The sequence below is a fragment of the Chiloscyllium punctatum genome, chromosome 2, assembly GCF_047496795.1.
Source record: "Chiloscyllium punctatum isolate Juve2018m chromosome 2, sChiPun1.3, whole genome shotgun sequence".
In the NCBI taxonomy this organism is placed as follows: domain Eukaryota; kingdom Metazoa; phylum Chordata; class Chondrichthyes; order Orectolobiformes; family Hemiscylliidae; genus Chiloscyllium; species Chiloscyllium punctatum.
In genome coordinates, this window is record NC_092740.1 from 102,577,443 (window position 1) to 102,598,706 (window position 21,264).

Genomic DNA, 21,264 nt, shown 5'->3' on the forward strand with positions numbered 1-21,264 from the left:
CTGAATGGAATGATTTCTCATTTCTGTCTCTGTTCTATTTTTGCTGAATAAATAATTATGTTGTCAGAATAAATTATATTTACTTTTTTTAGCTGTGGCCTTATAAAGGATTATTATGTCGAAACAAAAAACAGAGGAGAAGGCCATTCAACTTTCAAACCATCTGTGTCATTCAATATATGAACATGACTGAATACAATCATTGAATAAAATAGAATCCCGACAGCATGGAAACAGGCCATTCGGTCCAACAAGTCCACATCAACCTTGCGAAGAGTAAGCCACCCAGACCCATTCCCCCTACACTTACCCCTGACTACTTCACCTAACCTACACATCCCTGAACACCATGGGCAATTTAGCATGGCTAACTATCAAAAACTTGTCGATCTGATTGCTGTGAATTACTGACTGGAGAAAAAGGTTGTAAAAAATGCCTGTAGAGTTATGACCATTAAAAATGACCATTGTACAAGAACTGAATTCATTTCAATGATATTTCAATGATATACAAGCACTCAACATTGACCAATCTAACGCTAACATTTAAGATTAACTAACTCATTGCTAGGCAATCTTAGAATTCCTAGAGTGTGGAAACAGGCCCTTCAGCCCAAGATGGGGCGGCACAGTGGTTAGCACTGCTGCCTCACAGCACCAGGGTCCTGGGTTTGATTCCTATCTGTCTGTGTGGAGTTTGCACATTCTCCCTGTGTCTGCGTGGGTTTCCCCCCACAATATAAAGATGTGCAGGTCAGGTGAATTGGCCATGCTAAATTGCCCACAGTGTTAGGTACGTTAGTCAGGGGTAAATATAGAATAAGGGAATGGGTTTACATGGGTTTCTCTTTGGAGGGGCGATGTCGACTTATTGGGCCGAAGGGCCTGTTTCCACACTGTAGAGAATCTAATCTAATTTAATCTAATCTAAACTCCACACCGACCTTCCCATCCTTGAATACTATGGGCAATTTAGTTTAACCAATTCACCTAACTTGCACATCACTGGATTGAGTTGCTCTGGACACAGCTTTTATACATCGTAAACTACGTACCGTAGATACTAGAGATGGGATGTACTTTTGAGGCCTTATAAAGACTCAGGTCAGACCACAATCAGCGTAATCTGAGCAATTTTGGGCCCCATACCTCAGGAAGGATACATTGGCCCTGGAGTGGGTCCACAGGAGGTTTACAAGAATGATCCCAGGGATGAAAGTCTTAACATATGAGGAATGTTTGAGGACTCTGGGTCTATACTCGATGGAGTTTAGAAATATTGGGGGAGGAGGGGGGTGGATTCTGATTGATTGAAACTTTCAGAATACTGAAAGACCTGGACAGAGTGGATGTTGGGAAGATGCTTCCACTGGCTGGAGAGACAAGAACCTAAGGGCACAGCCTTAGAGTAAAAGGGAAGACCTTTAAGAATGGATAGAAGGAGAAACATCTTTAGCCAGAGTGATGAACCTGTGGAATGCATTGCCACAGATGGCTGTGGAGGCCAGGTCATTGAGTACATTTAAGACTGAGATAGATAAGTTCTTGATTGCCACGGGGATCAAAGGTTACGGGGAGAAAGCAGGAAAATATGGTTGAAAAATCTATCAGCCATGATCGAATGGCAGAACAGACTCAATGGGCCAAATGGTCAAATGTTTGCACTGATGGTCTTATGAATAAAAAGAGGAAGTGCTGGAGAAACCCAGCAGGGTCTGGGTATAGACAGAAACAGAACTAATGTTTCAAATCTGATATGATGTGAAGAGTCACATTGGACTCAAAACATCAACTTTTTCTCTCTCCATAGATGATGCCTGCTGAGGTTCTCCAGCACTATGTTTTTACAACATAGCTTACATGCTTGATTATAGCAATCCCAAGTTAATTTCTGTAAAAAAAAACTGCCATCCAAATATAGAAGGTGATCAGATGAGCATTTTTAAAGGCATATTTGAGGGGCACCTGAACATTTCAGATTTCTTTTTAACTTTGTATTGCATCACACTACTTTATCTCAGTTATCAACTCTTCAGTTTCCATTATTCACTCGAATGTCTCGCTCTTAACTTATTTCATAAAAAGATGTTTCCACAACTAAATCTTTCTTCAATTCATTTGAAATCTTGTTTGGTTGGTAATTGAGAGGTCTCTGAGCCAGAAATATTGAATGGAATTATCCCAGCACCTTGAAATCAGGTTCAGAGACAAAAAGCAGTCAAAACCATACAATATTTAAGAGGCATTTGGATGGGTATATGAATAGGAAGGGTTTGGAGGAATATGGGCTGGGCGCTGGCAGGTGGGACTAGATTGGATTCGGATATCTGGTCGGCATGGACGGGTTGGACCAAAGGGTCTGTTTCCATGCTGTACATCTCTATGACTCTATTTCCTTGTCTCATTATACTTTTATTAGGGAATGTATTGCGGTGCTAACCACAAGAAGCCAAATGAGGTCCATGATGGGGTAAATATGATATGTCCCATATCATACCAATCATTTTCAGAACTGACTAAAATCCCAAGTGTGTGCAAGTTCATAACTGCAGGACCCAGCTCTTCATTTCAATTGTATGTTCCCGGCCTTTCCTCCTTTTATTCCACTTTTATACAGATACAAGCTGTGGATTTACGAAACGTGAACAGAAAAATGCATTTGGTGAGTCTGATGTGATTTAATCTCCTGGGACTCATATGGATGAACTTCAAGATTAATTCCCAGAGTTCAATACCTCATTTGCAAAGGTATTTGTCCTGCTCGTTCTAAAACAAAGTTTGATCAATAAAGAATTGATGCATACATACAAAGCACAGGTTGTTCCACACACCTACTTTTTTTTTTCTTTATTCATTCATGGAATGAGGGCATTGCTGGCCGAGCAGCATCGGTTGCCCACCCCCATTACCTAGAAGGCAGCCAACAGCCAACCACACCCTGCCACATGTAGGCCAGACCAGATAAGGATAGCAGCCTCCCTCCCCAAAAGACACCAGTGAACCAGATAGGATCCTCTGACAATGAATTCCCTTAATTTCAGATATCACTGTATGGACGCCAGGAGTATCCGGAATAAGGTAGATGAGTCTGCAGCATGGATAGGTACCTGGGACTTTGATATTGTGGCCATTTCTGAGACATGGGTAGAGCAAGGTCAGGACTGAATATGGGAGGTTCCAGGGTTTAGAACTTTCATTAAGATCAGGGAAGGTGATAAAAGAGGGAGAGGTGTGGCTTTGTTAGTCAAGAATGGTATAACGGTGGCTAAAAACTTCTGATGAGGACTCATCTACTGAAATTATATGGTATGGACTGAGGTTAGAAACAGGAGAGGAGAGGTCATGCTGCCAGGTGTTTTGTAAAGGCCTCTGCAAAGTTCCAAGGATGTGGAGGAGAGGATTGGCAAATCAATTCTGAGCAGGAGTGAAAGGTACAGGGTGGTCATTACAGGGGACTTTAACTTCCCCAACATTGACTGGAAATGTGATAACTCTAGTACGTTGGATGGATCACATTTTGTCCAATGTGTGCAGGAGGGTTTCCTGACACAATATGTCAAAGGGTGGACAAGAAGGGAGGCCACACTGGATCTGATATTTGGTAATGTACCAGGTCAGATGTTTGATTTAGTTGTAGGTGAGCACTTTGGAGAGAGTGACCATAATTTAGTTACGTTTAGTTTAGCGATGGAAAGGGATAGGTACATGCCACAGGGCAAGAGTTACAGATGGGAGAAGGGCAATTGTAATGTGATTATGCAAGACTTAAAAGGCATAGAATGGGGCAGCAAAATGCAGGGGATCGGACCATTGAAATGTACCATTGGCTTAAGGAACAAATATTGTGTGTCCTTGATAGATATGTCCCTGTCAGGCAGGCAGGAAGTGATAACGGAACTGTGATTTACCAAAGAAATTGTATCTCTTGTAAAGTGGAAGAGAGAGGTTTATGTAATGTCGAGACGAGATGGTTCAGATGAGGCGATGGAGAGTTACAGAGTAGCTAGGAAGGATTTAAAGAGAGAGTTAAGAGGAGGAAGGAGGGAACTTGAGTAAACTTTACCAGGAGAACCCTAAAGCTTTCTATAGATATGTGAGGAATAAACGAATGACTAGGGTAGGAACAGGGCCTGTCAGACAGAAGTGGGAAGTTACGTGTGGACCCTGTGGAGAGAGGCTAAACTAATATTTGTCATTTGTTTTCACACGGGAAAAGGAGAATATTGTCGAGGAGAAGACTGAGATACAGGCTATTAGACTTGAAAGGATTGAGGCGTTATCAATTCTAGGAGTGAAAGCAGTTAAGTCCCCTGGGCTGGATGGGATTTTTCTGACAATTTTCTGGGAAGCGAGGGAGGAGATGGCCGAGCCTTTGGCCATGATCTTTGAGTTATCATTGTCTACAGGTTTAGCACCAGAGAACTGGAGGATTGTAAATGTTGTGCCCTAGTTCAAGAAGAGATGACCCAAGTAATTACAGATCAATGAACTGTACAATCTGTTGTAGAAAACGTTTTGGAAAGGATTATGAGATAGGATTTATAATCATCTAGCAAGCAACAATTTGATTGGAAATAGTCAACATGGATTCGTCAAGGGAAGGTCGTGTTTCACAAACCTCTGAGTTTTTTTTGAAAAGGTGACCAAGCTTGTGGATGAGGGTAGGGCAGTTGACGTGGTGTACATGGACTACAGTCAAGCCTTTGATAAGGTTCCACATGGTAGGCTGTTGAAGAAAATGCAGAGTCATGGGATTGAAGGTGATTTAACAGTTTGGATTAGAAACTGGCTTTCTGTAAGAAGGCAATGAGTGGTGGTTGATGGAAAATACTCAGCCTGGAGTCTGGTTACTAGTAGTGTGCCACAAAGATCTGTTTTAGGACCATTACTGTTTGTCATTTTTGTAAACGACTTGGATGCAGGCGTAGGTGCATGGATTAGTAAGTTTGCAGATGATACTAAAGTCAGTGGAGTGGTTGACTGTGTAGAAGAATGTTGCAGGTTGCAGGTAGACTTCAATAAACTGTAGAATTGGGCTGAAAGGTGGCAATGGAGTTCAACACAGATAAATGTGAGGTGATTCACTTTGAGAAGAATAACAGGAAGGCAGAATACTGGGTCAATGGAAAGATTCTTGGTAGTGTGGAAGTGCAAAGGGATCTTGGTGTCCATATACATGGATCCCTAAAAGTTGTCACCCAGGTTGATAGTGCTGTTAAGAAGGCATACAGTGTGTTAGAGGAATTGAGTTCCAGAGCTGTGATGTCATGCTACAATTGTACAAAATGCTAGTGAAGCTTCAATTGGAGTATTCTGTGCATTCTGGACGCCCCATTACAGGAAGGATGTGGAAGCATTGGAAAAGGTGCAGAGGAGATTTACCTGGTCTGGAGTGAAGGTCTTATGAGGCAAGGCTGAGGGACATGTGTCTGTTCTCATTGGAGAGAAGAAGGCTAAGAGGGGATTTAATAGAGATGATCAGAGGATTACATAGGGTGGACAGTGAGAGTCTTTTTCCTAGGATGATGACATCAGCTTGTATGAGGGGGCATAGCTGCAAATTGAGGGGGTGATCGAGGTAAGACAGATGTCAGAGGCAGGTTCTTTACTCAGAGAATGATAAGGGCGTGGCAATGTAGTTAACTCCCTGCCTGCCAATGTAGTTAACTCAGCCACATTAGGGGCATTTAAACAGCCCTTGGATAACGATATGAATGATGATGAGATAGTGTAGGGTGATGGGCTTAGATTAGTTCACAGGTCAGCACAACATCGAAGGCCGAAGGGCCTGTTCTGTGCTGTATTGTTTTATGTTCTATATCCATTGAATTCAAACTCCACCACCCACCATGGTGGAACTCAAACCCGGATCCCTGGGACACCACCAGATCTCTGGATCAACAGGCTAGCGATAATACCAGAGGGTGACTATAAACAGGAAGGTGGCTTGAAGTGTGTATACTTCAATGCCAGAAGTATGAGAAATAAGGTAGGTGAGCTTGCAGCATGGGTTGGTACCTGGGACTTCGATGTTGTGGCCATTACAGAGAAGTGGGTAGAACAGGGACAGGAATGGCTGTTGCAGGTTCCAGGGTTTAAATGTTTTAGTAGGGTCAGAGATGGGGGTAAAAGAGGGGGAGGTGTGGCATTGCTTGTCAAGGATAGTATTACAGCAGTAGAAAGGGTGATGGAGGAAGACTTGCCATCTGAGGTAGTTTGGGCGGAGGTTAGAAATAGGAAATGTGAGATCACCCTGTTAGGAGTTTTCTACAGGCCTCCTAATAGTCCGAGAGAAGTAGAGGAAAGTATTGCGAGGATGATTCAGGAGAAGAGTGAAAGTAGCAGGGTGGTTGTTATGGGGGACTTTCACTTCCCAGATATTGACTGGGAAAGCTATAGCTCGAGTTCGTTAGATGGGTCGGTGTTTGTCCAATGTGTGCAGGAGGGTTTCCTGACAGGCCAACAAGAGGTGAGGCTATACTGGATTTGGTTCTAGGTAATGAACCAGGCCAAGTGTTAGACTTGGAGGTAGGTGAGCACTTCGGGGGCAGTGACCACAACTCGGTGACTTTTACTCTAGTGATGGAGAGGGATAAGTGTGCACTGCAGGGCAGGAGTTATAGCTGTGGGCAGGGAAATTATGATGCGGTGAGGCATGACTTAGGATGCGTGGATTGGAAAAATAGGCTTCAAGGGAAGAACACAAATGATATGTGGAGATTGTTCAAGGAACAGCTAATAATAAGTATGTACCAGTATGATACATACTTACTTGATAACTATGTACCAGTCAGGCAGGGAGTAAAGGGTCTTGTGAGGGAGCCGTGGTTTAATAAGGAATTGGAATCCCTCGTGAAAGGGAAGAGGGTGGCCTATGTAAAGATGAGGCGTGAAGGTTCAGTTGGGGCGATTGAGAGTTATAAGGTAGCCAGGAAGGATCTAAAGAGAGAGCTAAGAGCAGCGAGAAGGGGACATGAAAAGTCCTTAGTTGGTAGGATTAGGGAAAACCCAAAGGCTTTCTATAGGTATGTCAGGAATAAAAGGATGACGAGGGTAGGTATCGGTCCAGTCAAGGATAGTCGTGGGAAGTTGTGTGTGGAGGCGGAGGAGATTGGTGAGACACTAAATCAATACTTTTCGTCAGTATTCACTCAGGAACAGGACATTGTTGCCGATGTGCATACTGAGTCACAAGTGATTAGAATGGACGGCTTTGAGGTATGTAGGGAAGCGGTGTTGGAAATTCTGGAAAGGATGAAAATAGATAAGTCCCCTGGGCCTGATGGCATTTATCCTAGGATCCTCTGGGAAGCTAGGGAGGAGGTAGCGGAGCCATTGGCCTTGATTTTTATGTCGTCGTTGTCTACGGGAATAGTGCCAGAAGACTGGAGGATAGCGAATGTGGTCCCCTTGTTCAAGAAGGGGAGCAGGGATAGCCCGAGTAACTATAGGCCAGTGGGTCTCACTTCTGTTGTGGGCAAGGTCGTAGAGAGAATTGTAAGGGATAGGATTTATGAACATCTGGATAGGAATAATGTGATCAAGGATAGTCAGCATGGTTTTGTGAAGGGCAGGTCGTGCCTCACAAACCTTATTGAATTCTTTGTGAAGGTGACCAAGGAAGTGGACGAGGGTAAAGCAGTAGATGTGGTGTATATGGATTTTAGCAAGGCGTTAGATAAGGTACCCCATGGCAGGCTAATGCAAAAACTACAGAGGTATGGCATTGAGGGTGCATTAGAGGTTTGGATTAGGAATTGGCTGGCTGGAAGGAGACAGAGGGTAGTAGTTGATGGTATAGGTTCATCTTGGAGCGCAGTTACTAGCGGTGTTCCACAAGGATCTGTTTGGGACCATTGCTGTTTGTCATTTTTATAAATGACCTGGAGGAGGGGCTTGAAGGCTGGGTGAGCAAGTTTGCGGATGACACGAAAGTCGGTGGAGTTGTGGACAGCGAAGAAAGATGTGGCAGGTTACAGCGGGATATAGATAAGTTGCAGAGCTGGGCAGTAAGGTGGCAAATGGAATTCAATGTAGCTAAGTGTGAAGTCATTCACTTTGGTAGGAGTAACAAGAAGATGGATTACTGGGCTAATGGTAGACTACTTGGTAGTGTGGATGAGCAGAGGGATCTTGGTGTCCATGTACACAGATCTTTGAATGTTGCCACCCAAAATAGTGCTGTGGTAAATAGGTAAATACTGCTGTGAAGAAGGCATATGGTGTACAGGGCTTTATTGGTAGAGGAATTGAGTTCCGGAGTCCTAAGGTCATGTTGCAGTTGTATAAGACTCTGGTGCGGCCTCATCTGGAGTCCTGTGTGCAGTTTTAGTCGCCATACTATATAGGAAGGATGTGGAGGCATTGGAACGAGTGCAGAGGAGGTTTACCAGGATGTTGCCTGGCATGGTCGGAAGATCGTATGAGGAAAGGCTGTGGCACTTGGGGCTTTTCTCATTGGAGAAAAGAAGGTTTAGGGGAGATTTGATCGAGGTGTACAAGATGATTAGGGGTTTAGATAGGGTTGACAGTGAGAACCTTTTTCTGCTAATGAAGTCAGCTGTTACTAGGGGACACAGCTTTAAATTAAGGGGTGGTAGGTATAGGACAGATGTTAGGGGTAGATTTTTTACTCAGCGGGTTGAGAGTTCATGGAATGCCCTGCCAGTAGCAGTGGTGGACTCTCCCTCTTTATGGTCATTTAAGCGGGCATTGGACAAGCATATGGAGGTTATTGGGCTAGTGTAGGTTAGGTAGGCTTCGGTCGGCGCAACATCGAGGGCCGAAGGGCCTGTACTGCGCTGTATTTTTCTATGTTCTATGTTCTATGTAATACCACTAGGCCATGCCCTCCCCTAATCTAAGAAGGAATATTTATTGTGCATCAATTACTTGTTTCAATTTGCGCAACTTCCCAATTTACCCCATGAATAAATATTAAAAATCTAATTTGTTTGGGGCAGCATGTCAACTCAGTGGTCAGCACTGCTGCCTCACAGCGCCAGGTACCCGGGTTCAATTCCAGCCTCGGGTGACTGTGTGTGTGGAGTTTGCACATTCTCCCCGTGTCTGCGTGGGTTTCTTCCAGGTGCTCCGGTTTCCTCCCACAATGCAAAGATGTGCAGGTTAGGTGAATTGGCCATGCTAAATTGCCCATAGTATTCAGGGATCCTAAATGTAGAATACTAAGATCTAACAGGACATATACTATTGTAGTAGCATGAGATTCAGAAGTAATTAGCAAAATCACATCAACTTCTTCTAGATGAAGAATGAGTGTCTTATGTTTTGCAGTACTTAGATTTCCCTGGACATAGAAGTACAATTTAGGCTTAGGGCTTGACTGCAAATCAAATGACTAAATTCTTAAAATGGACTGTAAGGCCTCCCGATGAACATTAATTTGAGGAAGTTGGTGAAGGAAAACCTCTCAAGATTGTTTTATTGTGTAATCTCATGATTGTCTTTTGCCATAATCATGGCTGAATTCACCACGATCGACACCCTGAGGTTGCCACTGATCAGAAACTGAACTGGACAAGCCAAATAAATGTTGCACAAAAACAGACCCTTGCTCTAAGGAAGGGTCACCAGACCCGAAACATTAACTCTGATTTTTCTCCACAGATGCTGCCACAGACTTACTGAGGTTTTCCAATTACTTCTGTTTTTGGTTTTGATTTACAGCATAGACAGTCTTTTCGTTTTCAAATAAATATTGACATGCTGTTGTAGCACAGAGGGTAGGAATCCTGCAGTGACTAAGTCATTATGGACTCTGCAAAGTCTATCTACCAATTACATGGCAGAAGTTTGAAGTTTGTTGGAATACTCCCCATATGCCTGGATGAGTGTAGCTCCAGCAAAACAAGGAAATTGAAACCATCCAGCTTGATTCACACCACATCCACTGATGTTCACTTTCTTCGTCACTGATGCACAGTAACAATAGTGGCTCCTTAAACAGTACCTTCCAAACCCACAATCCTGACCACTTGGAAGGACAAAGGCAGCAGACCTTTGCAAGCACCCCTTGCAAGTTCCACTCCAAGCCTTTCATCATCTGGACTTGGAAATTATCTTAAATACCTTCAGGATTTTTGGTTCAAAATTATGATACTCCCACTCCACGAACATGGCGTGCCTATCTAAACAACATGGACCACAACAATTCAGAAAGACAACTCATTTCCACCTTAAAGGGCTATTACTATGGGTAATAAGGGCTAGCAAAGCCAGGAAAGCCTACATCACCTGAATTAGTTTTTAAAACTGTACAAATACGGATGGTGATAAAAAAAGAAAAGCACAAGGCCTGAACTGGAGAGCAGCAACATGGTTAGCGGTTAGCACTGCTGCCTCACAGCGCCAAGGACCTGGATTCGATTCCAGCCTCGGGCATATGTCTGTGTGGAGTTTGCACATTCACCCTGTGCCTCCGTGTCAAGCGGTGACGCAGAAAAATCAGATAAAAATCATAAAATCATAGAAATAGACCATGCAGCCCCTCTTTAGAGCATACCAGCCAGTGGCAGTCCCACACCTTATTCCTGTAACCCCACCCGTCATGACTAGTTCATCCCCTGGAAACTATGAACAAGTTAGCATGGCAAATCCACCTAACCTGCACATCTTTGGACTATGGGAGGAAACTGGAATATCCGGAGGAAACCCAAGCAGACACGGGGAGAATGTGCAAAGTCCACACCAATTCTATTTCCCAGGGCAGAAATGACTAACATGAGAGGTCATAGTTTTAAGCTGGTTGGAGGAAAGTATAAGGGGGATGTCAGAGGCTGGTTCTTTACACAGAGAGTTGAGAGAGCATGGAATGAGTTGCCAGCAGCAGTTGTGGAAGCAAGGTCATTGGGGACATTTAAGAGACTACTGGACATGCACATGGTCACAGAAATCTGAGGGTGCATACATGAGGATCAGTGGTTGGCACAACATCGTGGGGTGAAGGGCCTGTTCTGTGCTGTACTGTTCTATGTTCTAATTCCAGCCTGAGGCTGGAATTGAACTCAGGTCCCTTGTGCTGATGCAGCGGTGCTAACCACTGAGCCGATAGTCAATGTCTTGAAAATTGTGTAGAAGTTTGATAAAGTGTATACAAAGGGAATGCTTCCGCTTGTCATGAGGAACATAACTAGAACCCATAATGACAAGAAATCAGAAGAAATTTTGTTACTCTAAATTGCAACATTTAAAAAATATCTGGACATGAATAGAAAACATTCAGAGGGATATGGGTCAAATGCAGGTAAATGGGACTATTTTGGGCGGCACGGTGGCACAGTGGTTAGCACTGCTGCCTCACAGAGCCAGAGACCCGGGTTCAATTCCTGACTCAGGCGACTGACTGTGTGGAGTTTGCACATTCTCCCCATGTCTGCGTGGGTTTCCTCCAGGTGCTCCGGTTTCCTCCCACAGTCCAAAGATGTGCAGGTCAGGTGAATTGGCCATGCTAAATTGCCCGTAGCGTAGGTAAGGGGTAATGTAGGTGGGTTGCGCTTCGGCGGGTCGGTGTGGACTTGTTGGACCGAAGGGCCTGTTTCCACACTGTAATGTAATCTAATCTGATCTATTTTATTTTGGGAAACCTGGTTGGCATGGACGAGTTGGATCGAAGGGCCTATTTCTCTGTTGTATGACTTTATAATGCGTATGCTTTCCTTTATTGGTCAGAGTATTGAGTACAGGAGTTGGGAGGTCATGTTGCGGCTATACGGGACATTTGTTAGGCCACTGTTGGAATATTGCGTGCACTTCTGGTCTCCTTCCTATTGGAAAGATGTTGTGAAACTTGAAAGGGTTCAGAAAAAATTTACAAGGATGTTGCCACGTTTGGAAGATTTGAGCTATGGGGAGGCTTGTACAATACAACATTTAAAAGGCATTTGGATGGGTATGCGAAGAGGAAGGGTTTGAAGGGATATGGGCTGAGTGCTGACAGGTGGGACTAGGTTGGGTTGGGATATCTGGTCGGCATGGACAAGTTGGACCGAAGGATCTGTTTCCCTGCTGTACATCACTGAGTGATCAAAACAAATAGTATATCGGGTTTCCTCACTTAAAATTGGAATTGCACTGTTGAAAATCATAATGATAATGAAAAGACTTTCCCGATTAAAATCCATGTTAAAACCACAGTTAGGTGATTCTGCAAGAGGAAATACTATCTCATTTGCATTAAATGGCTAAATTCCAACACTGATCAATAAAATACCTCAAAATAAATTTTAAAAAGGAAAACATAGCATTTAATATCTCCTGGAGATTCCTCAGGCTGAAACCAGAGAAACCTCTGCCAAGGATCTGCATGGATGGTGGTGGTGGTTAGGCTAAAGATCATGTAAAGTACTGCAGTTAACAATACTAATAAAACCCTCATGAATACTTCCTGTCCTAGTTAGCAATGTAAGAGCAAAATGATGCTAATGGACAAGGACTTTGATGATTGCAATGCCAGATTTACATGAGAAAATAAAATAGAAAATAAAATGTGGAACATCAACTGGAAGCAAGTTAATGAACAGTGGGCAGAAATTTAACAATGCAAGAAAAAAATGAAGGAGATATTGGGGAAACTCAAAAAACAGTTACAACGCAACATTGCACCTAATCATCGGTGGATACGGAAGTTAAATTAACTTTTTAAAAACAAGAGTAAGATGAATGAATACCTCCATTAGAGATAAAAACTGAAAAGACGGCAGAAGCTGTAAATCAGAGACACAAACAGAAATTGCTGGATAAGTTCAGCAGGTCTGGCAGCATCTCAGAGAGAAATCACAGTTAACATTTCGCGTCGAGTGACCCTTCTTCAGTGCCAGCAATTTCTGTTTTTACCTTCTTGAGTTGCCATGTCACAATGATTCAAACAGTTGTTGATCCTAGTTTGCAAAATTCTAAGCTTCGATATAGTTATTCTTGGATTATTATCAAGTGTAGGACAGGATCAAATGTGAAACTGATTTAAATACTTCATACAAAAACACAAACTTAAAAATCACACAACACCAGGTTATAGTCCAACAGGTTTAATTGGAAGCACACTAGCTTTCGGAGCGACGCTGCTTCATCAGGCGGTTTGTGGAGCACAACCACCTGATGAAGGAGCCGCACTCCAAAAGCTAGTGTGCTTCCAATTAAACCTGTTGGACTATAACCTGGTGTTGTGTGATTTTTAAGTTTGTACACCCCAGTCCAACACCGCTATCTCCAAACCATTACAAAGATACAGTAATTGGAAATCTCCAAATTAATCTCAATTTCAGCATTGTTACAAAAAATGCAATTCCTGTTTTGGTTTACAACATATCCTTTTGATTAGGACTTTTGTACTTAAAGGACCTTACTTACATATTCTATCATGGTCTTTGTGAAGCCCCTGTATTACAGTTTTTCGAAGAATAATTTCAACATCTGTACCAAATTTAAGTAACTGCAAAGAAAATAAAACATTTAATATGGAGACAATTACTAAATAAATTCTTGATATACTTCATCAAACTAACAATATACTGAATTTAACAGAAACAGATTTCTGATCAATTGTATAGAGAGAGAGTGACTTACATTACTTAGGTAATCACTGGAATCTACTCAGTGCTTACTTAAGTGTTCTAACTCAGAACAACTCCATTTATCTACCTTCCCTACATTTGCTCATCTATTCTGACTCCTGCTGAAACATGACTCCATTTTAAAGTTCTCATGCTTATTTTTAAAACTAAGTTACAGCCATATCCCTCGCTATTTCTGCAATCTCCTCTAGTCTTACATCCCCCCCTCCCACTCCACCAAGGACATTCAGGTCCTGGGCCTCCTTCATTGCTAAACCCTACCCACCCAATGCCTGGAGGAAGAACACCATGTGCAACCACATGGGATTAATGTGGATTTCACTAATTTCCTCATTTCCCCTCCCTCCACCTTATCCCAGTCCTTAGCCTCCAACTCGGAACTACCCCCTTGACCCATCCATCTTCCTTCCCATCTGCCCGCTCCACCCTCCTCTCCGACCTATCAGCTTCACCTCCCTACTGCATTCTCAGCAACCTTCCCCCAGCCCCACCCCCCCTCCTATTTATCTCTCAGCTACACCCCACCCCCCTCCCCCACCAGCTTCATTCTGATGAAGGGCTTATGCCCAAAACATCTCATGCTCCTCAGATGCTGCCTGACCTGCTGTGCTTTTCCAGCATCACACTCTCGACTCTGATCTCCAGCATCTGCAGTCCCTACTTTCTCTTTGTCTTATATCCACTCAAGATCTCTATGTTCCTCTAATTCTGGCCTCTTGAATATTCTGCTTTTAGTTGCTCCACCATTGGTAGCTGTATCTTAAGCTGTGACATCTGAAGCTCTGAATTCCGTTTCTAAATATGTCCATTTCTCTATCCTTCTTTTAGATGCTCCTTAAAACCTAACACTTTGACCAAAAATTTTTTTCCAAACATTTAGAGTCATACAGCACACAGAGCAAAAGCTTCAGTCCAACTCGGCAAGCCAACTAAGTTTCCCAAAATAAACTAGTGTCATTTGTTTGCATTATGCACATATTCCTCAAAAGCCTTCCTATCCATGTACCTGCCCAAGTGCCTTTTAAATGCTGTATCTACCATTTCATTCCACTTACGAACCACCCTCTCTCTTAAAAGGTTGCCAATCAAATTCCTTTCAGAGCTTTGTCTTCGCACCTTTAAGTTATGCCCTCTAGGTTTGAACTCTCCGTCCCTATGGAAAAGACATTTGCTATTCACCTTACCATGCTCCCCATGATGTTATAAACCTCTATAATGGTCTACCCTCAACCTCCTATGCTCCAGAGAAAGATGTCCCAGCCACTTCTTATAACTGAAACTCTCTGTTTCCAACAATATTCTGGTAAATCTTTTCTGAACCCTCTCCAATTTAATAATATCCTTCCTATAAGCAGGGCAACCAGAACTGCACACAGTACTCCAGAAAAGATCTCACCAACATCCTGCGTACAACCTCAATATAGCTCCTATATTCAATGCTCTGAGCAATGAAGGCAAGCATGCTAAATGTCTACTTAACTACAATGTCAACGTGGGATGCTAAATTCAAAGATTCTGTTCTCCAACACTACCCAGGGTCCCACTATTAATTGTACAAGACCTGCCCTTGTTTACTTTCTAAAATGCAAAAGGGAAGGCTAGAAAATGGGAAGCCTCCAAAAATGAGATAACAAGAGTCCAGAGACAATATATTCCTGTTAGGGTGAAAGGAAAAGCTGGTATGCGTAGAGAATGCTGGATGACTACAGAAATTGAGGCTTTTGTTAAGAAAAAAGAAGGAAGCATATATCAGGTACAGACAGGAGAGATCAAGTGAATCCTTAGAAGTACATAAAGGCAGTAGGAGTACATTTAAGAGGGAACACGGAGGGCAAAAAGAGGACATGAGATAGCTTTAGGGTTTTTATAAATACATTAAGGTCAAAAGGGTAACTTGGGAGAGAATAGGGCCTCTCAAATATCAGCAAGCCAACCTAGGTGTGGAGCTGCAGGAGATGGGGGTGGCACTAACTGAGTATTTTGCATCAGGTTTGCAGTGGAGAAGGACGTAGAAGATATAGAATATGGGGAAATAGATAGTGACATCTTGAAAAATGTCCAGATTACAGAGGTGGTGGTGCTAGATGTCTTGCAATGCATTAAAGCGGATCAATCCCCAGGACCTGATTGAGAACTAGAAGCATAGATTTAGGGTGAGAGGGGAAAGATCTAAAAGAGACCTAAGGGGCAACTTTTTCACGCAGAGGATGGTATATGTATGGAATGAGCTGGCAGAGGAAGTGGTAGAGGCGAGTTCAATTGCAACATTTAAAAGGTATCTGGATGGGTATATGAATAGGAAGGGTTTGGAGGGATATGTGCTGGGTGCTGGCAGGTGAGACTAGATTGGGTTAGGATACCTGGTCGGTGTGGACAAGTTGGACCGAAGGGTCTGTTTCTGTGCTGTACATCTCTATGACTCTAAGTGTACCTGAGAACTCTGTGGGAAGCTAGGAAGTTGATTGTTGGCCACCTTGCTGAGATATTTCTATGATCAATAGTTACAGGTGAAGTGCCAGAAATAGTATTTAATAATTACTAGTTATTAAATAGTTTGATAACTACTTAAGAAAGGTAGTAAGGAAAAGGCAGGGAACTATAGACTAGTGAGCCTGACATCGGTGTTGAACAAGTTGCTGGAGGAAATCCTAAGGGACAGGATTTACATGTATTTAGAAAGGCAAGGACCGATTAGGGATAGTCAGCATGGCTTTATTCATGATAGATCATGTCTCACGAACTTGACTGACATTTTGAAGAAGTGACAAAGAGGATTTATGTGAACAGAGCAGTAATGTGATCTGTATGACTTCAGTAAGGCGTTCGACAAGGTTCATCATGGGAGACTGGTTAACAAGTTTAGAGCTCATGGAATACATGGAGAACTGGCCATTTGGATATAGAACTGGCTTGAAGGCCTGTGACCACAAGGATCGGTGCTGGGTCCACTGCTTTTCATCATTTATATAAATGAATTGTATGAGAACTTAGGAGGTATAGTCAGTAAGCTTGCAGATGACACCAAAATTGGAGATGTAATGGACACAAAAACGGGATAGAGTAAAATGGGCTCTTGATCAGATGGGTCAATGGGCTGAGGAGTGGCAGATGGAGTTTAATTTAAGTAAATGCGAGATGCTGCATTTTGGGAAAGCAAATCGTAGCAAGATTTATACACTTAATGGTATATTGCTAGGAGTGTTCCTGAACAGAAACCTTGGAGTGCAGGTTCATAGCTCCTTGAAAGAAGAGTCGCACGTAGATAGAATAGTATGCTTTCCTTTATTGGTCAGAGCATTGAGTATAGGAGTTAGGAGGTCATGTAGCAGCTATACAGGACATTGGTTAGGCTGCTTTTAGAATATTGTGCGCAATTCTGGTCTCCTTCCAATTGGAAGGATGTTGTAAAACTTGAAAGGGTTCAGAAAATATTCGCAAGAATGTTGCCAGGGTTAGAGGATTTGAGCTAAAGGAAAAGATGGAATAGGATGGGGCTGTTTGCCCTGAAGCCTTGGAGGCTGACAGGTGACCTTATAGAGGTTTATAAAATCATGAGGGGCATGAATAGGATAAATAGACAAGGCATTTTCCCTGGATTTGGGGAGTCCAGAATTCGAGGGGATAGATTCAGGGTTAGAGGGGAAAGACATAATAGGAACCTAAGGGGTAACTTTTTCAAGCAGAGGTGAGTGTGTGTATGGAATGAGCTGCCAGAGGAAGTGGTGGAGGCTGGTACAATAACAGCATTTAAAAGGCGCCTGGATGGGTATATGAATAGGAAGGGTTTAAAGGGGCATGGGCCAAGTGCTGGCAAATTAGGTCAGGATATTTGGGTGGCATAGACCAGTTGGTCTGTTTCCGTGCTGTATATCTCTATGACCCACATTTATCCAAATTAAACTCTGTCTGCCACTCCTCAGCTCGTTGGCCCAATTGATCAAGATCTCTTTGTAAATGTACATAACCTTCTTTACTGTCTAACTTACCATCAATCTGGGTATCATCCACAAACTTAGTGACTATACTTCCTCAATTCTCATACTTTATTTATCGTGTTCTTGTGAAGTTTTATCACATTAGAAATGCAAGCTCTTGTTACATAATTTTGTTGAGAGAAAGACGAGACTAGCAGCTTAACAGTCTGGCATTTAGATGTTTCAGGCAGTATAAAGATTGTAGAAGTTGAGGAGTAGCTTTACTGGTTAGGTAGAATAGCACATGTTCTGAGGGAGAGCTCATCCAGCAAGGCCATATGGGTGGGGCTCAGGAATAGGAGAAGTGCAATCATTTTGATGTGATTGTACTACAGGTGCCCCAACAGCCAATGGGTGATAGAGGAACAGGTATATGGACAGATTACAGGAAGAAATATGAAAACAACAGGGTTGTATCCAGGACAGTTCTTTGAAACAATATGTAAATACTCCAACTAGAGAAAGGGCCATACTAGACTTAGTATTGGGCATTCAGCTGGCCAGGTAATCGAATTTTCAGTGGGGCAGCATTTCAGGAATAATGACCATAATTAAGTAAATTTTAAGTTACTGATGGATAAGATTAGTCCTCAGGTGATAGCACTAAAGGTAGGCAGGAACAGGGGCAGTTATTGGAGGGTAAATCCACATCTGACATCTTTTAAAGACCAGTTGATTAAAGTTCAGGACTATCACATTACTGTGAAAATGAGGGATAAACATGGCAAAATTCAGGAACCTTAGATGATAAGAGAAATTGAGAGCTTAATCAAAAAAAAAAGGAGGCATACATCAGGTTTGGGAAACTGACGACAGAACACAAACACAGTTGCAAAGAACTTAAGTAAGCAATTACAAAGGCTAAAACGTATCATGAAATACCTCTGGCAAATAGGATTAAGGAAAATCCCAAACATAAGTAGCAAGAGGATAGCTATAGAAAGAAGAGATCCACTCAATGACAGAGGAAGGGAGTGAGATCTTTAATGAATACTTTACAAAGGTGAAGGACATGGTGGATGGTGAGTTTCAGGAGGGGCATGTTTATATTCTACGGCATGCCAATATTTAAAATACAAAAATTACTGGAAAAGTTCAGCAAGTCTGGCAGCATCCGTCAAGAGAAATCAGTTAACATTTCAGGCCCAGTGAGCATTCAGTTCTCAGGAGGGTCACTGGACCTGAAGTGTTAACTCCGATTCCTCTTCACAGATGTTGCCAGACCTTTAAGCGTTTTCAGCAATTTCTGTTTTTGTTTCTAATCTACAGTTCTTTCAGTTTTTAATATTAAAAAAAGATGTTGGGGCATTTTGAAAAGCAGTAAGGTATACACGTTCCCAGGACCAGAATGCTGAGGGAGGGAGGCGAGGAAATTGCTGGGGCCTTGCATGAAATCTTTGTATCCTCTTTAGTCACGGAAGAGACTCCACAGGACTGAATAAGAGCCAATGTTGTTCCTTTGTTTAAAGAGGACCGAAGGGATAATCTGGGACAATACCAGTGGTAAGGAAATTATTGGAGAAGTTTCTCAAGAACAGGATTTATTCACATTTGGAAAAACATTGATTTATTACCAATAGGCAGTAGGACTTCGAGCAGGGATAACAAACTTGATTGAGTTTTTCGAGGAAGTGACAAAGGTAATTAATGAGGGCAGGACAGTAGACATGGACTTTAACATACAAAAGAACAATTTTTATTTGTGTAAATAATCACAACTGATATTGTGTTAACACTGTATCAACATCTTTTCTCCAAGCCCTCTACATGTTCCCTCCCCCCACCCAACCATCGCATAAATCCTGCTCTGTCCACACTTCACTTCAACTCTGACGAAGTGTCATCTAGACTCAAAATGTAGCTTGCTCTCTCTCCATGGATGCTGTCTGATTTCAGCATCTGCAGTAATTTGTTCCTGTCACTGTGTTAGTTTTGCTGCCAATACCAATGACAGAACTTGATCATAAATCCCCTTGGGCCTTATAAATCAAAACTTATGCACACACTCTAAATAAATATAAAGGTAACACAGCCACATTTCTCAGTAATTCAACACTGAGCTCATGATAAACACAACCTTTAATCAGGGAGGACTGCAGATGCTGGAGATCAGAGTTGAAAATGTGTTGCTGGAAAAGCGCAGCAGGTCAGGCAGCATCCAAGGAACAGGAGAATCGACGTTTCGGGTTTCCTGAAGAAAGACTCATGCCCGAAACGTCGATTCTCCTGCTCCTTGGATGCTGCCTGACCTGCTGCGCTTTTCCAGCAACACAATTTTTAATCAGCATAATACGAGATGTGTATACAGTCTTCTAAAGATTTCCATTAACAGACCTCAATTATTTTCTCTGGAGACGACTCAGTAAGATTGTTTCGGAATCCAGCATTAATATTCTGTCTTGCAGCTAAGCAGCAGGACACAAAGTTAGTTTCAATTCATTATCAAACATCAAACATGAATATGCCATAAATTAAAATCTCATGTGTAAAATCTCATTCAGGCTTAAGCAATTTTCCTCAGATCCTAAGGAACATCACAAGTTTTCTAACATGAAATGTTGTCTAAAGACATTCTGCATTACCAAACAATGAAACAACCACAAATCAGAAAAATGCAATTTAACAAATATGATTACGAACAAAATATAATGAAAATTCTTTTACTAGTGAAATAAAAATTGACCTTCCATTTCCTATGTGTATACAGTAATATAAATCAACATATAATTTGGAATCCCTCACTTTTAGCCGATAGCCAGAGACTATTTCCCAGGGCAGAAATGACTAACACGAGGGGCCATAGTTTTAAGCTGGTTGGAGGAAAGTATAGAGGGGATGTCAGAGGCGGGTTCTTTACACAGAGAGTTGAGAGAGCATGGACTGCGTTGCCAGCAGCAGCTGTGGAGGTAGGGTCATTGGGGACATTTAAGAGACTCCTGGACATGCATATGGTCATAGAAATTTGAGGGTGCATACATGAGGATCAGTGGTCGGCACAACATCGTGGGCTGAAGGGCCTGTTCTGTGTTCTATGTTTTATTATATGCATCAGGTTAAAACAATCAGTGTCAAAGGATGAAGACGTGCACAGTACAAGCCTTCTTGGATTGACAGGTTGATTCAAGTTATTCAAACTAGGCTTTCCTTCTGGTCGGCATGGATGAGTTAGACTGAAGGGTCTGTTTCCAGGCTGTGTGACTCCATGACTTGTGCTGGAGAAAAATCTACAGGTCTGACGCATCTATGGAGAGATAAGTACTTAGTATTTCTTATCCAATGTTCTACAGATGAGTTTTGCTGAGTTTTTTTTTGGCATTTTATTTTTATTTTTCTTCTATTCATTTTAAATGGCTAACAATACATGCAGAATGACAATATACACATTCTTCAAGCTCTATACGCTGTTTACTAATGCATAATTCAACCATTTAATATGTAGTTTTTTGTTTCCTTTGATATAATTAAGTAAATTTTTAAGAATTGGAGGTCTGGCTAAGCTCTGAGTCCTTGTTCTGAGTTCTTGATAATTTTAAACATCCTGAGTCTCTCTAGGGTTTTTATTGTATTTTCAGTTGGGTTCCCAGGAGAGCCATGAGATTAATGATCGCTTAAATTCCGTCATAAATTATTGTCTGTAACTTGCATGCCAACCTTGTATTGCAAGAAGTCAAAGTCACAAAATTGCGACATCTGGAAGAATT

The 21,264-nt window shown here is 42.2% G+C and overlaps 1 protein-coding gene across 2 annotated transcripts in view; it reads right to left on the reverse strand.

The window, feature by feature from the left end:
* The window catches only part of LOC140487222 (complex III assembly factor LYRM7-like), a 51,764-nt gene that overhangs the window by 8,497 nt on the left and 22,003 nt on the right, over nt 1-21,264 (reverse strand). For both annotated transcript variants that reach the window (XM_072586863.1, XM_072586862.1), the window contains exons 3-4: nt 19,898-19,968; nt 13,366-13,447 (exon numbers count right to left, since the gene is read on the reverse strand). In XM_072586863.1, the coding sequence (XP_072442964.1) occupies nt 13,366-13,447; nt 19,898-19,968 (153 nt within the window). The remainder of the gene's footprint in view (nt 1-13,365; nt 13,448-19,897; nt 19,969-21,264) is intronic.